The following is a 17046-nucleotide window of genomic DNA, read 5'->3' on the forward strand; positions in this document are numbered from 1 at the left end:
AAAAAGAGATAGAGATGAACCACTGTGACCACAGAATCAGTTTGTTACTCTGAATATTCATGTCACTATTGTTCCATTAGAAAGTCATTTTTTAAGATCTCAAACCACATTACCAGGATTGTACCATAATTATTTGGCAAATGACTTTTCTTTGAAAATGGCACGTGGAGAAGACACTGTCTGCATAGCATCACAGCAGCAAGGTATCGGAAAAATAAAAAATCTCATTTTATTGGACTTAGAGTTTAGAGCTTCTGAGGAAATCAGATGCATTTTTCATCTTTCTCATCAATGGGATTCGATGTCCTTTCCTACTCACAGAGTGAAGGTTAAACCGAAAGCTGTCTTTCTTCACCAGGATGCAGAAGAGCTAAAGGGTTGTTTTGGCAACATTCTTGATCAAAAAGAATCATCAACCACTCATCTGTCTTGTGATTTCAAGTCAATTCATTTCATATGAGGTTTTTTTTTTTTTTCCCAGTTCGATTTCTTCACCAATATCTAAAAAAAGTCAAAAGCAATACAAAAATTTGTACACCCATTAATTTTCAAACATGACAAAGAAAGGAAAGGGGGGAAAATGGCAGACCAGGCATTATGGAGTGATGTAAATACATCATCCTATTTGGAAAGGCATATGGATGATGATATTGTGGTGACAGAGACCTCTTACTTTTGCCTAAATGACGTCAGTGCCAACCCTGATGTAACTCTCTGAGGCCTGTCACTCCAAATTTGATGTCTTTACAGTGGCCAACCGGTAGAGAAATAAAAAAGAGAACTATGGTTTCGCATACCGGGTCATCTTAAACCCACGTGTTAAGAGAGCTTAGGCTCTTTGTCAAGTAAGCATTTGCTTGATTTGTGATTTAATGTTGGGTATGATTTTTTATGCTTCTGTGTGTTTGTTTTTGTGCTGCCATAGATATCTGCCAGTGGTTGCCAAAGACTCTTAGTTCCCTCTTCCAAACGAGTTCCATTGGGCAATCATGAATTTCTTCGTGGGATGAGGTGAGGTGAAAGAATACAAGAGAGCCTGTCGCGATGCTGATTTCCATGCCAGTCCTGAAGCACCCGCCACAAGCCCGCATTGATGCTATTTCTTAGATTTGTTGATCCGCGCATAAAGAGGCTCCAGCTCCTATGGACAGAGGGACAAAGTGAGATCTGCTCTTTTCCGGATAGGATTTTCTGAGACAGCATGGGAAGGAGGGTTTGGGATTAGAACAGAAAGGTGACAGTTTACGATGAATGACCTTAGGTTATTTTGGGATTATTCAGTCATGGTGCATATCATTTTGGTATCTTTTTTATCCTTAAGAAGAACAACTCACCCAGTTTTGCCCCTGGTTTTCAAGCTGAGCCTGACTGCCTGTTAGGGAAATCGCAGGGTCTAGTAGACAGAGCTGGACCAGCTGTGTGATGTGGACAAGATACTTACACTTTCTGAGCTTCAGTTTCCCCAACCACGAAATGGGAATAATACTGTTTATCCTACATGGTTCTTGAGAGAATTAGAGAAAATATATATAAAGCCTCTAGCACAGTACTCAACAGGAACAGGTCTTCAGAACATGGTAACAATGATCATGAATTAAATGAACATTTTTCCAACACAGTTTTACGAAATCCACTTGAGGCTGCTGAAATTCCATCTCCTACCGCTCTTTGGTTTCTACGAGCAGTGATGACTGGGTGCACTTTAGAATAAGAGAAATGGCAATCGTGCCGTTAGCTCTTAGTTAAAAGCTTCTCGAACTTGTTTCGATCCACTCAGCTGTGTGAGGTTTGGCGGGTCACTTGCCTGCACCCATGGGGCTGTCCTAAGACATACACAAGGGTTTTCACCAACATATGACACAGCAAACCTCCAATCCAAATGTAGATGGGAAATGGTGTTTGGCCTTGTTGAAATCGCTTCAGACTTCAGTTCATGTTGAAATGGCCCAGGGTGCACTGGCCAAGCAGTTCAGGTCAATATTCTGGTCTTAGGCATGCACAGGCCCTTCTAATAAAGTTGGCCTTCATGCTGTCACTCTTGGATATTTGTACCAGAACTAAATGGACACAGTGACATCTTAATTCTGTCATATTTTATATGTTAGCCTGCCTCTTGCCATGTGAGTAAAGATCCCTTTTAACTGCTTATTTTCCTGAAGGAACAGATTGAACTGGCATTCTATAGCTTCTCCTGTGTGTCTGGCACCATGCTAGATATTTTCAAGTACATTGTCTTTTGAAAACATCACAACAGCCTTGTAAGGCAGGTGATTTATCTCTTTTGCAAATGAGAAACCAAGCACAGAGAAGTTAAGTAGTTTGTCTATGGTCACACAGCTAGTAAGTTTGGGACATGGGACCTAAAAGTAAGGTCCAGTGCCTTTTCTCATCTATTATAACAGCTGCCATTAAAAAAAAAAACAAAAACTAAAAAACAAAAAACTTCAATCTATGGTGTCGTAGAGTGTTTTGGAGTTTATAAAGCACCCTTATGTCTTATTTTACCTGCCTAACAGTCCTGGGAGTGGTTTATATTCTTTCCATCTTCATTTTGCAGATAAAAACTGAAAATCAAAGAGGTTGTGTGATCTCAAAGTCACTGTGCTGCCTGTCATGGATTTAATATATTGTACTACCTGCTTTTATTGTAAAGTGGGGATGGGTTAGAAGATAATTTTGTCCAGACCCATCATTTTACAGATGAGGAATGTAAAGCCCAGTGAAGAGAGCTTTTGTTGCCCCAGAGTCACAAGGTTACTTAGTAACCATGCCGTGAATAGAATCCAGGACTCCTGAGATCAGGTAGGTACAGGATGTCTTCTTCCAGCACTCATCATCTCTGTATTCTTTCAGGAGGAAGGAGCTTCCTAGGCTTTGAGGCACCCAATTCTGTAAAAGAACAGACTGCCAATTTGTCCCTCGATGCTTTCCACCCATGGGACTTCATACCGGCCTTGGAACATAAAGAATAAGTGTAATAATTCTTCCAAATATCTGATGCTAGAAAGTAGGAAAGCCCATCCATGCCCTACTTGAGCTACCACTTCCCCATTCCACCTGCCATTTTACAGGTGGACCCAGCGCTGTAGGTGCACAATGAAGGTCTGCTGAATGAATGAATGTCTAGGATACACTTTCCACTTGTTTCACTGTTCTGATCCCTTTGTCCTAAACACACTCTCCCTTGGCTTTATTCTCCCATAACTGAATCAAAAATCAAAATCTATAGCAAGGGGCTTCCCTGGTGGCGCAGTGGTTGAGAATCTGCCTGCCAATGCAGACGACACGGGTTCGAGCCCTGGTCTGGGAAGATCCCACATGCCATGGAGCAACTGGGCCCGTGAGCCACAATTGCTGAGCCTGCGCGTCTGGAGCCTGTGCTCCGCAACGACAGAGGCCGCGATAGTGAGAGGCCTGCGCACCGCAATGAAGAGTGACCCCCACTTGCCACAACTGGAGAAAGCCCATGCACAGAAATGAAGACCCAGCACAGCCATAAATAAATAAATAAATAAATACATTGTGTATTATTTAAAAAAAAAAAAAAAAAAAATGCCCCACGTTGTTAAGATAACAAATGCCATTGTATTTAAAAAAATAAAAATAAAAAAAAATCTATAGCAAGATGATTTATTAAGCACCTAATCTATTCTCTGCCAATGTCTTGAAATGTTTCAAATACCTGTGGTAAGGCTAAACGTGGAACTTGCCTGTGTGTTTGTGTTCTGGGTATGAGGCGGGTGGAGCAAAGCTAGAGTGGTGCTGAAATACCACTACTGGGAAACATTTCCTTTTGCCTGCGCTGGGCTACAAGGATGCATCTTCATCTTTCCTGGGTAGACTTTCTCAGCTCACTCTGCTTTTTGGATACCCTAAGAAGTCTGGCTGCCTTGATCTCACCCTACATTTGCTTTATTCCAATTTTGGAAACTAATTTATTCAACTGAGAATGACACCTAAAAACAGAAGAAGACAGCAGGCTCAGACAGCGTAATTAATGCCACACTGCAGTAACTTTCTGCAGCTGAGATAAATATTCACACATCTCCTGCTTGCCGGAATTGAGCTTCAAATACCCATCACAACAGTGGTAACGACTGCAGTCAACTCTCAATTATCCCCACTAAATGAAGGGGAGCAGTGGTGTGTAAAACCCCAAGCAGCAGATAATCCCAAAGTCTGACACTCTGATGCATTATACGTTTTGGCAATAGCTTTACCTTCCTTGTTACAGAATCTTAGGCTGTCAGAGCTGGAGGGGAGCTAAGAAATCATTTGATCCAGAAATTTCTGACCTGACTTCTGGCAAGGTCACCATGGGGTCTTTAAGCTATTTTCGACATTCCAAAAAGCCTAAATGGAATCACACATTAACATGACACGCTGTTGATAGTTTTTGTTTTCTTTGGTCAGATCTGACCACATCTCGGCCCTGCTTCAAATCCTTCAACGGCTCCTCATTACCCACAGGGTAAGGTCAAAGCTCCTTCACTGGGCACATAAGACCCATTAGTCTCGTAGTCCGTTAGAGCTAATAAATGTCCCTTCCAGATCATGAATCAAAAGTTACCCTTCCTGGGACTTCCCTGGTGGCACAGTGGTTAAGAATCTGCCTGCCAATGCAGGGGACATGGGTTCGAGCCATGGTCCGGGAAGATCCCACATGCCGCGGAGCAGCTGAGCCCGTGCGCCACAACTACTGAACCTGCGCTCTAGAGCCTGCGAGCCACAACTACTGAGCCCGTGTGACACAACTACTGAAGCCCGCGTGCCTAGAGCTCGTGCTCCACAACAAGAGAAGCCACCGCAATGAGAAGCCCGCGCACTGCAACAAAGAGCAGCCCCCGCTCGCCGCAACTAGAGAAAGCCCGTGTGCAGCAACGAAGACCCCATGCAGCCAAAAATAAAAATAAGTCAACTTATTTTTTAAAAAAAGTTACCCTTCCGGTCACGTACATCATGCTTAAAAAAAATTCTTATGCTTCTGTCACAATGATCTTTCTGAAATGGATTTTGTCATGCCAGTTTCCTGCTTAGAACGACCCTCCCAGCTCCTTAAGGCCCCAAGGATAACGCAGACTCCTCAGGATGGTCCACAGGGCCCTTCCAACATGGCTCCCCCTTCCCAGCCGGCCTCATCCACTTCCTCTCTCTCCTAGGCTGCACCTTCTTCCCTGTACATCTGGTCCCCCGGATATGATGGGATTTCCCATCCCTGAGACTCTGCTTAGACAATTCCTTCCACCTTCAGGACCTCTCCTCGTCCTGCACCTGGGGGTTCATACTTTCAGCACCAGCCCAAATAGAAGGGCTTCCTGGACTATGTAGGTGACGTGGACCACTCTGCCCCGGACTCCAGCAGTGCCCTGTGGAGTCTACACTGTCATCATGTTATCTCCTGGTGCCTTCTACACAGTGAGCTCCGCTGCACCTTGCACGTCAGCATTCCAAATTCTGAGCCCAAGCTTGGAAGCTGGCAGGCGCACCCACTAACACGGAGCGTGAGGATGTGAATGAGTGAATGAAAAGTGCTTCTCTTACTGAGAGTTGGCAAACACTTCTGAACTTTAAGCTCATTTGTGAATCTGACATATTAGTAATCTTCATTTCTAGAGGACAACAAAGTAGATAGAAACCATGCAGTAAAAATGAAAACAAATCAACTCTCCACCCTTTGACTTAGGTTGAATACCCTGTTTTCCGGGAGGTGCAATGAAAGAGTGCAAGCACACAGATGGGAAATCGGGCAGATCCAGGCTGGTATTCCTACTGCCAACTACTGCCTGCAGCCATAGACCACCGCGAGCACACTTGCACTTGAACAAGTTGGGTTTATTACTCATTACAACGAGGGGAACCACAGGCAAGTCTGGAAGAGGTGATTAGAAAGGGCTTCTTACGGGTTTAGGCTTATATTAGATGTTTAGGGGGAGGGTCAAGAAAGTAAGGCTTCTCTCTGGGTTGGATGCTTTCAGGAAGCTGGAGTATGATTATCTTAATAATTCTTATCTGGGAGGCAGGTAGCATGGAACAAGGCTAAAGCCAGGAGAGAAGAATATTTGGTCATTTTTGGAATTTGGACAATGTTCCTGTCAGCCATGGCTACCGAGTGGTCTGGACGTGTCTTGACACATCACGGTCACAGAATGCTTTGTGGGACGCTGGTGTTCTGTGAAATTGTTTACGTTCAACAGAACACCAAGGGCCCAGCTCTTGGCTGTCAGGCTGCTGTTCTCTTTCTCACTGTCACCTACTTAGTAACCTTAAAACTCCATGTAGGGCTTCCCGGGTGGCGCAGTGGTTGAGAGTCCGCCTGCCGATGCAGGGGACACGGGTTCCTGCCCCGGTCTGGGAAGATCCCACGTGCCGCGGAGCTGCTGGGCCCGTGAGCCATGGCCGCTGAGCCTGCGCGTCCGGAGCCTGTGCTCCGCAACGGGAGAGGCCGCAACAGTAAGAGGCCCGCGTACCGCAAAAACCCAAACAAAAACAAAAACAAAATAAACTCCGTGTAGGTTACTTAACCCTTCTGGGTTCCGGTTTTCTCGTCTGTAAAATGAGTCTAGAAATCCTCATTGAGGATTGAAGGAGAAAATACACATTGACTGTCTGGCACACAGCCTGGCAAGGAGGAGGTACTCCAAAAACGGTTAGGTTTCTTAGGTCTGGGCATGTGGCTCTATCCTTCCTTTACAGAAGATGGTTTTAGGCCTAAGAATCACCTGTAGGTGGCTTTCCAAGTCCATCTCCTTCATAGACACTACCTCATAGCGTTAACTGGGTTGTTAGGAATAATAATGGCACAGGATCCGCCTTGCGAAACTGTGTAGAGAGAATGCGGGGTTAATCTAAAGGATCTGGTTGGAGGGCCCTGTGGATGGCAGAGACTTCCACGTGTTTGCAGATGACTTTAAGCATGAAGTACGAGCTCACGTACAGAAGTCAAGTGGAATCACAGATTTAGAGTAATAATAGCTTATATTTACAGAAACCTTTACAGTCTCTAAAGGGGATTCCTCGATCACATACACGGTTTCATTTGGGCATCGCAGAGTCTGTACCCTGGGTATTCCTATCTCCATTTACAGGCAAGAAGCAGGGCTCCCCAGAGTTTGGTGACTGGCCCAAGGTCACTCAGCCAGCATAGGGCAGAGCTGGGATATAACCAGCTTTGTTATTTTTTTAGCTTTTGTATTGCAGTAAAATATTCAGAGCAAAGCATTTGCCATTTTAATCATTTTTAAGCATTACAATTCAGGGACATTCATCACACTCATCATGTTGTGTAACCATCACCATTATTTCTAAATCTCTTTCTTCACCCCAAATAGACTCTGTACCCATTAAGCAGTGACTTGCTAGTCCCCCTGACCCCCAACCCCTGGTAACTAACCTCTTATCTACTTTCCATCTCTATGAATTTACCTATTCTTATTTATTTATTTTTTTTGCGGTATGCGGGCCTCTCACTGTTGTGGCCTCTTCCGTTGTGGAGCACAGGCTCCGGACGTGCAGGCTCAGTGGCCACGGCTCACGGGCCCAGCCGCTCCGCGGCATGTGGGATCTTCCTGGATCGGGGCACGAACCCGTGTTCCCTGCATCGGCAGGCGGACTCTCAACCACTGCGCCACCAGGGAAGCCCCCTATTCTTATTTTTAAATCAACTTCATTGAGGTGTGATTTACATACAATGAAATGTTCCCATTTTAAGTGTACAGTTTGATGAGTTGTGAGAAATATATACACCCATCTGGCCCTCCCCAGAGCAATCAAGCTATAGAGCATTTCCTCACCCTAAAAACTTCCTCAGGGTCCTGCTCAGTCAACCCTTCACTCCAGTGCGGCAACCACTGATCTGCTTTCGACCACTGTAGATTAGATTTGTTTTCTTGAGCGTTTCATGTAAACACACCCAGCTCTTTCCTAAGCCCACTGTCCTCTCCACTGCCACATGACCCCTTTTGTAAAATGTCAAAGCAAGAAGGGCCATCGATCTGACGGTTCCTTTCCTACAGGAAGAAATGGAGGCCCCCAGATGTGAGGGTTTTTTTTTTTCCCCCCCAAAGTCCGCAAGAATCAGTAGAGAGCCAGGAGGGCAGCTCAGGGTCTGGACTCCCCTTTCTGTGCTTATTCCCTCACTTTCCCTACCTGTCTCCACCTGTCTGGCTTGAAGTATAAAGGCATATAGTTTCCAATCCCACATTATAATGAGCCCCTTTGGAAAAGCCACCTAAATTGTGCTTATGACTTTGCATCCCTTTAATTTTCATTGTGTTTGTTTCTGGAAAGCTTGGCCACATGGAGCAAAGGTATGTCCAAAACAAATGATGAGTGGCAAGAAGACGTGGCATGCTGAGAAAGGTGGTCTTTGGATGTGAGGTCACGCGCCATGCAATCTAGCTGCTGAGCAAGCCCATCTCTGCCCCTCCTGGGAGCCTGGGGGTAAGAGCCATGCCGAGCCAAGCTGGGGGTCAGACTGCAGCTAGGAGGTGAGCCAAAGCTTGAGGTCCTCAGCATTGCCCTGCCGAGGCAGCAACTTCAGCCTCAGGGTCTTTAAGCCCGAACACTTGGGCCGAGCTCAGCAGGGTCTAACATTTCCTGGCCTAATAAAATGAAAAAGGTGATGGTAACCAGGGAGTGGAAGTAAGGCTGTAAGAACTCAAAGTTCCACCTGAATCCATGAAAAAGGCATGGGGTTTAGAGCCACAAAGACCCCAGCAACTTCCTAACTACCTGTATGAACTGAGGAAGGCATTTCACCTGGGCCTCAGTTTTCTTCATCTGTACGATGGGGTTTGTAACATCAACATCATGGGACTGTAACACGTAATAAGTGAGCTCATATGACATAAGGAATTTTAACGAGGGGCAGGAGTCTTCCTTTCCTTTTTATTCAGAGGAAAGGGAAACAATAAAGCTTTCTGACCACTTTCAGCCTGAAAATCTGGCCTTCAGAGTAGGGAAGTCTTCAAACTACAGGATGGATTTAATGATGATGCCTTAGAGACTGAAGTTGCTGCTAAACGCACTCGCTTCCAGGGGTCTTGGGGGCTGAAACCCACTTGGTGAACACAGAGGTGCACACTGTGAGTTCCCAGGGGGTCTGCACATGTCCTGATCAATTCTGCACTTCCCCAATAATAATAATAATGATGGGTACAAGTTATCTGCTTTGCAGATTTACATCACCTTTCTCGACCTTGTCAGGTAGCAGAGGAGGGCACTGAGGTTGCTGGCACCCGTTCTCTGCCATAAGCAGGATGGCCTGTCCTGAGTAGGTTCCTGGTGGTCAGGAGTGGGTCCTGGATCTCACCCATGTAGTCACCAGGACCCCTAATGAAGTCAACATACTTCAGGGACTTCTGGCCTTTCCTTCACTAGCTGGGGATAAGGACAGCCTGGGAGAAGGGTGCTGCTGGAAGATCTAGTTTGAGGACTGGGTATTCCAATGCTCTAGCTGGGTGACCGTGGGCAAGTTAGAGGGTCCTAGAATGTAACCGCTAGAAGGGCCTGTGGGAATTTGCTTTACCGAAGAGAAGACCAGAGGTCAGAAATGAAGCCGTCTGCCTCAGGTCACAAGCAATGACGTCAGCGAGGCTGCTAAAACCTAGGGGTCCCGGTCTTGGTTGAGTGCTCTTACGTTGTTTAATCTGGGTCTAGATTCAAATTCTAGCCCTATTACGTGTGAATCGTGTGATTACAACGTGTCATAAACCTCTCTACCTTACCTGTCATATCTGTGAAATAGGAATGATAAAAATCCTTAAGAGCATTCCCCTGAGGATTGAATTAGGTGATGTCTATAAAAGTGCTATTAGCATCCTAGTAATTTTTACATTTATTTTATTAGTAGTAGTAAATGCAAGGCTACTTGCATTAGCTTCTGCAGGGTGATTCTAGAAACAGTAAGCGTGATCTAACTCAGAGGTCGTCATACGACAGCCCACTGGCCCGTTTTAGTGGCTGCCAGTTTTTTTGTAAATAAAGTATTATTGGCACTCATCACACTCAGTCCTTTATGCACTGTCTTTTGCCGCTTTCCTGCTGCAACAGTAGAGCAGATTAGTTGTGACAAAGGCCAAATGGCCCACAAAAAAGTAAATAGTCCCAGAGAGTGTGCTGGCCTCGGGTCTGAATGATCAGTGGAGTCTAGGTGTGCTCACTACTCTAGGGGCTGAACACCATGTTGAAATCTCCATTTCTAGTCTTTTGTTCTCCAGAGTCTCATATCCAGCAGTCCACCGGCATCTCTGCTTGGAAGTTCAAGGGCACCTCGGGTACAACTGGTCCCAAAGTAAACTGGCCTTTTTTCTGCTCAAGGCTGCAGCTCTGCATTCCTTAGCACAGTGCCTGGCACCACCTAGATCCCCCAGTCAGGCAGGAACCTGGGGGTCATCCTAGCACACGCCCTCTTCTTCCTCACCTCCCACTTCCCTGCAGCCTTAACCTCCTCCTGATTCCATCTTTTCATATCCCTGGGCATCATGCCCATCTCTCCAACCTGGCCGACACTGCTCTCAACCAGGCCTTCCCATCTCCCGCCTGGACTAGCCTGGCTCGGACCTGCCTCAGAGTGCTATGCCCATGAAAAGGAGAGATTATTTTTCCATTTTTGTGGTTCTCTGTTTTGAGGCTCTTTGTTACATGATTCTATTTAAAAACAGAATAGTGGGCTTCCCTGGTGGCGCAGCGGTTGAGAGTCCGCCTGCCGATGCAGGGGATGCGGGTTCATGCCCCGGTCTGGGAAGATCCCACATGCTGCGGAGCGGCTGGGCCCGTGAGCCGTGGCCGCTGGGCCTGTGCGTCCGGAATCTGTGCTCCGCAACGGGAGAGGCCACAACAGTGAGAGGCCCGCGTACCAAAAAGAAAAAAAAAAACAAACAAACAAAAAACAGAATAGTGATAATAATGCCAAATACGTGTATTCTACTTTCAAAGCTTATAAAGCACTTTCATACTCATGGTATCTTCTGATTCTGGGAGAGCCTGAGGAGGGAGCTCTTGCTATGATTCGTCTTCATCCATATGTGGTGACCGGGGGTTCCAGGGGCTAGCTAAAGTCCTGCCTAAGGTCACCTGCTTTGGAACCATAACTCAGACCCAAGTCCCCTGACTCTGGGCATTTCTTTTCTTTCTTTCCTTTTTTTTTTTTTTTTTTAAATCTCTTACCAAAAGCATCTGAAGTTCTGCTTTCTTTTCCCTTGAACACTATAAATCCATCAGGTAACATTTTACATGTCTTGGGTTCCCACTATGAAGATTGGTCTTAAAAAATGACAGTGACTTTTTATGGCAATATCTGCTGTTACTAAGGGAGACAGACCAAACAATTCCCCATTGTTACAGACGCTACTTTGACTTGACAGCTGGGAAAGTCTGATAGGCAGTTTATTTACTTAGCCCATTTAACCAAATAAATGTTTTCATTTTTCTTTCATCTCCTCAAAAGCTAACATTTCGCCCTTAAAATTGCTCCAGCAACATATCAGTGGAGTATAAATTACCTGCCATTCCCACGCCAGCCATTATAATATTATTTGGGTTCTTTTTTTTTGCCCCTGTTGACCCAGTCTTTCAAAGACACGTGATTCTCCCAGATGGGAGGGTAGGGGAACAACATGAAATAATTGAAGATATTCCCCTTTATTGCTAAAACAGAAATGCTGTTTTGAGATTGGCCCCGAAGCTTCCTCCTGAGAGGATTGAGGCCATCCGTTGCCTCTTACTAGGGTGCAATATGGTTTTAACTTATCAACAGATGTCACCCCTACCTATTCAGAATCGTGCGGGCATTTCTAATAAAAAGCAGCTGGAGATAATGGTTGCAAAGGGTGATAAGAAGGCTGAGACTCTTGCTTTCCCACTGTATGGAGGCGGCGGGGAAGACAGAGCCATGGACGTAACTCCCCCTGCATGGCATCCTTTTTCCAAATGTCTGGAAAGGCCCTAAGAAATTGCAGTCGGTAAATTTCCAGTTGGGTGGACCGGTGAATGGGATGGAGACAGAAAGATCAAACGTGGCTTATACTGCTATTGAAGGAGGGGCCCAAAAGGCTCATTTGGACTTTCCTTATGGGTGTCTTAAGGGATGTGTCGGCAAGGCTGGCATCGGCCTCTTGGAATGCAATTCTTGATAGGTGATTGTGTAATTGCCAGACTAAGCTCTCAAAGGGAGAAAACTGTCTCATGGAAGATTACAGCCCAGCCCTCCTTTGGAGCTGGGAGCTACTTATTATGATTTACATGTGAATCTAAGGCTGCTCATTTTTTGAGAAGTGTGAGGCAGCCTGTGAGGCCCTAACAGGGGTCCTTCTGATTATGGGACAGGGTGAGCCAGAAAACTAGAAGTAGGGTTTTTCTCTTTCCTTTTTCCCAAAGCTATTTTGGGGCATATTGAAAATTAATTACCTGCAAATAGAAAGTAAAAAGCAAAACCTCCCAGCCAGTGGCCTGGGTCCTTATGGTAGAATTTATTCAACACGAGGACATAAGGGCTAAACGTATAAAATCCAAGGGAGTGGCGAACCACATTTATTGAGCACATAGGATGATGATGGGGGTGGTGGTGATGGTGATGGTGTTGGTGGTGGCGATGGCAGCTAACAGCTCTTGGGTGCTTTCCCTGTGTCAGATGCTGTGCTAAGAGCTCCACACATATCACCTCCTATGATTATTGTCCAAACAATAAGCTTATGAGGAGAACACTATTTTTACCCTCATTTTGCAAAATAAGATCGAGAATTATTATGACGTCTCATGAGGGTCACATAGCTTATAAGTGCTAGCGCCAGATTCTGAACTCACTCTTGCTCCAGAACCAGATTTTTTTAAGCCGAGTACCGAGTACCTGTCTCCATATCCTGTCTTAGTTAATGTAATGTATACATAAGGCCCTTTCAGCAGATAAGCAAACCAAGACTCAACAGCAAGTATGGTTCTTGCCCAAGATTTCCTGCTCTTAAGTAGCTGAGCTAGAATTTGAACTCAAGTTCCAAATTCTGAGCTCTTCCCACTAGACCACGCCACATCCATTCATAACTCAACCCTGGCCTGGGGTTCTAGACAGAACATCAAACACAGAACAGGCTGAAGCCTCACAAAAGAGCCTGTACGACTGTCTCAAGCAGAACAGGCTCGTAAAGATGAGGGTGTGAAACATCGACCTGCAAATGCTGCATGTCATCTTTATTCTCTAGAAGAACTCAATTTTAGGATGATGTTGGCTGTTACGCTGATGAATGGCTCTCGTCACCTCCAGTTCATTCAACAAATTTTTCAAGGCAAGGGTGAGCATGTGAAATAAAACATATGTAAGGGGTAGAAAAACCTCTGGGGGAATCTTCCCAAGGTGTCCACCCATCATCTCTTGTCTTTCCTGGAACATTGACTTTGCCTGTATCACAAGTTCCCCAAATAGCTATGCAAGACTGGATTTTTAGATGGGCATTTGCATGGCATGATGTGTTCTCATGTGCTATCGTACTGAGGTGAAACATGGCAAAAAGTATGGTACGTGAGATTCTTTAATCATAAAATCTATTAGCAAAATGCACTTTCAAAACACTGTATGAGCTTTCAAGAACCATCAAAATAACTTACACACGAACTGCAACTGATTCCAAGGTAGCCTCAGAATCCATTTATGAACAGTGAAAACTATTTACCATTTTAATGGTTCTGACCATAATGTTCAGGCCTAAAAACAGAGCTCTGTCAGTAGGGCCTTTCAGTCCTACACGTTTATGGAGAACTAGAAAAGTATATGAAAAGTGAACACATTTGTCAAGGAGCGACCTTAGAAAAATCATGCCTGGGTAACAAGGGGTACTTCTGTCTCCTGGGAAAGTTCGCTTCATCAGCCCCTCTTTCTGTCCATAAAATCAGATGTATTAAAATTCAAGTGCCAAAACCCACTTCTAGTAAATGTAAGTACCCCTCTCTTGAAGCCGCTGCTGATGGAGTCTGAAGTGGTTTGGTGGCAAACCACGGGCTGTAACACAGGTGCAAACAGCAGAGCCTCAGAAGCGAACGTGACATGTCTCTGAGCTTTGCATTCCACTTTCACGTCAGAAAGGGTGTGGGGGCCCCTTTTGGCCAGACAAAATGGACTACCATGATCTCACATCTCTATCAATCTTATTTCAAGCACTGCTTGTTTTTGTTCCTTAGTCTGGCTTCTCAGTGTGTTTGGTTGGTGACCTTATTTTAGATCTGCAGAGTGTAGGCAAATGCAGTTGACACACTGCTTAAAAGATTGAAGCCTCTGGACCCAACTTCACTGAGAAAGAATCAGGGTGGGCAGAAGGTGTCCAGCTCAGAATGTTGATGCTTTTAGACACTGAGTCCACGTTCAGTAGCATTGACCATGCCTCCTTCTAGCAACACCCCCCCCCCCAACTCAGAACATATCACTAATAAAATACAACCATTCCCCACTCCTCACCTCTATCCCCTACCTCCCAATATATGTCAAAGGTCATGCATCCATGAGGATAAACAAGGTGGAAAACAGACACCAGGCAGGGCGAGATGACGCAAACATCAGGGATGTGACTTGAGGTAACAAACAAGCAAAAGGGAAAGCGGATGGCTTAAGGGTGGGAGATCAAAAGGACAGATACCTACCCAGACCTGTGCTATCTAGCTACCGGCCTGTGGACTTATATTATCACCACTGGGCTCACCAAAGGGATCACTGTTGGATGAGGCCTGTGACCCATCAGGCTAGAACACAAGAAGATAACACTTTTTTTTTTTCTTTTCAGTAATTGAAAATATAAGACAGCTGGGCATATTTTCATGCACACATATACTCTGTTATTTTAAAGGAGGCAGCACTTCCTTTAGAGGATGCCACTTCCGCAAATGTGAGAACTTGTAGTAACAACTTAATGAAAGGATAACGGTTTTCAGCTGCTCATTTGAACATAAAAGAAAACGCCTTTAGTCACCCCTTTAGAACTTAAGAGTCTGAGCCAGCATTCTTTTCTACATAGGTTTCCTCATGCATTGTCCATTTCAGATACAGAGGTTTTAAATTGAAGAAAAAAACCAAAACCGAAAGAACAAACCGGTCACTTACAGCTTCTTGCTCTTCACTTTTGCTGGGACTTTCAAAGCCCTCTTCAAAGATGTCATCGGTGGTCGGATCACTGGCGTGGGATGCAGATGATTTGGATGGAGAGCTCTGTCTAGGGGCTGGGGTTGGAGCTACATAGAGACCATGCAAAAAAAGAAAACATCCTAAGTGTCCGGCAGCAACTGTTTATACCCCACAGAAACCTCAGGGATCTGATTATATTCAAGTCAGATCCCAGGGCTCCTCCCTTCCTTTCACAAGTCAAATCGGTTGAACAGTTTAATATCTCCTCTGTACCTATTAATCTTGTCCTCTCACAAACTTGATGGTCAGGAAGGAGCTGGTGGTCCACAGGGATGGGCGAGGAAGCGGTCCTCAAGGGATAGTCCCTGGACCTGCAGCATCAGTCCCATCTGGGAACTTGACAGTAATACAAATTCTTGGACCCCACCCTAGATACACCTACTGAATCAGAAATTCTGTGTTTCTGCAGACTCAGATTGAAACCTGCTGGACTGCAGTCTTCTTTCTTAACTTCATATAATTATTTCAGTAGAATAAATAGAGAAGAGGAGAGAGTGATATGCATTCACTGAGCGCCTTCTATGCGTCGGAAGCCGTCAGAAATTTTACAGGCGATATCGCGAATCTGCATAAGGCCTCTTCGAGGTAGGGGTTCTTCCAATTTTACAGATAAGGAAGGTGAAGACTGCTAAATTGCTCAAGGCCACAGACTTCGCAAGTGGTAGAAGCAGGCTTTGTATCCTGTCACATAGTAGGTATTTGATAAACACATGCTGAACAGAGTGTCTCAGTGATCTGGGAAAATGAATGCAGCTGATGGCAACTTCACAGCTGGCACTTTCTCCCTTGTTCCATAAGGATCTCCATTTTCTGTCCTAACCTTCCCACATTTTCCTTGTCTCCTTTATCCCAGAGGTTTATAATAAATACACCAGTAGAAACTACTTTCCTTTCAATAATTTCTTTTTTTTTCTTTTCAATGTCTAAATTGGCATTGAAAATACCCAGCACTGGCTCAGCCCCAAGGGAGGGGGGGGAGGCGTGGCTTGATTTAGTAGCTGAATTTCAAAAGCCATTGACAAGGCCTCCCTGCCATTACATCCCAGAATTTACAAAATCTGGCTGCTTATCAGACAGTGAGTGATTGTAAAACTTGGTGAGTTGCTTTTGCCTCGATGAACCTCTCTTTAGAATGATGATGCTATTTATTGCATGCCAGCAAGCTAGACACAGTGCTAGGCACTTTGCATTCATTATGCTCTCTAATATAAACCCTGCAAGGTGCTATTTTACCTATTGTCTTTTTCTGATGAAGAGGCTGTGGCTCAGAGAGGTGAAGTGCCTTTCTTAGAGTTAACACAACTATGAAGCAGGAGCGCTGGGATTTAACACAAATCTGACAGTGTTCAGTCCACTGTGCTTTTCTATTTCTATTTGAGGTGTACTTTTGGTTCCTCTCCACTCAAAACATTCGAAAGGTGATGCTGATGGATAAGAGGATATAAAGATAGGTTGCGGGGGCTTCCCTGGCGGCGCAGTGGTTGGGAGTCTGCCTGCCGATGCGGGGGATGCGGGTTCGTGCCCCGGTCCGGGAGGATCCCGCGTGCCGCGGATGCGGCTGGGCCTGTGGGCCATGGCGGCTGGGCTTGCGCGTCCGGAGCCTGTGCTCCGCAACGGGAGAGGCCACAGCAGTGAGAGGCCCGCGTACCACAAGAAAAATTAAAAAAAATAAAAAATAAAAAAAATAAAGATAGGTTGTGGGCTTCCCTGGCGGCGCAGTGGTTGAGAGTCTGCCTGCCGATGCGGGGGACACGGGTTCGTGCCCCGGTCTGGGAGGATCCCACGTGCCGCGGAGTGGCTGGGCCCGTGAGCCATGGCCGCTGAGCCTGCGCGTCCGGACCCTGTGCTCCGCAACGGGAGAGGCCATAACAGTGAGAGGCCCGCGT

General features: G+C 45.5%; 1 protein-coding gene across 5 annotated transcripts in view; it reads right to left on the bottom strand.

Moving 5' to 3' along the window:
• Positions 1 to 206: 206 nt before the first annotated feature.
• Positions 207 to 17046, bottom strand: part of DAB1 (DAB adaptor protein 1) — a 287178-nt gene continuing 270338 nt past the window's right edge. For 2 of the 5 annotated variants that reach the window (XM_007462570.1, XM_007462567.1), the window contains 3 exons: positions 15080 to 15207; positions 14623 to 14721; positions 1037 to 1141 (listed from right to left, as the gene is read on the bottom strand). In XM_007462570.1, coding sequence (XP_007462632.1) covers positions 14638 to 14721; positions 15080 to 15207 — 212 coding nt within the window. In that variant the 3' untranslated portion in view covers positions 1037 to 1141; positions 14623 to 14637. Of the gene's footprint in view, positions 1142 to 14622; positions 14722 to 15079; positions 15208 to 17046 lie in introns of all 5 variants that reach the window. The other 3 variants (XM_007462569.1, XM_007462566.1, XM_007462568.1) reach the window with 3 other exon arrangements.

This window comes from Lipotes vexillifer, unplaced genomic scaffold (assembly GCF_000442215.2).
Source record: "Lipotes vexillifer unplaced genomic scaffold, Lipotes_vexillifer_v1.1 scaffold54, whole genome shotgun sequence".
Classification (NCBI taxonomy): Eukaryota; Metazoa; Chordata; class Mammalia; order Artiodactyla; family Lipotidae; genus Lipotes; species Lipotes vexillifer.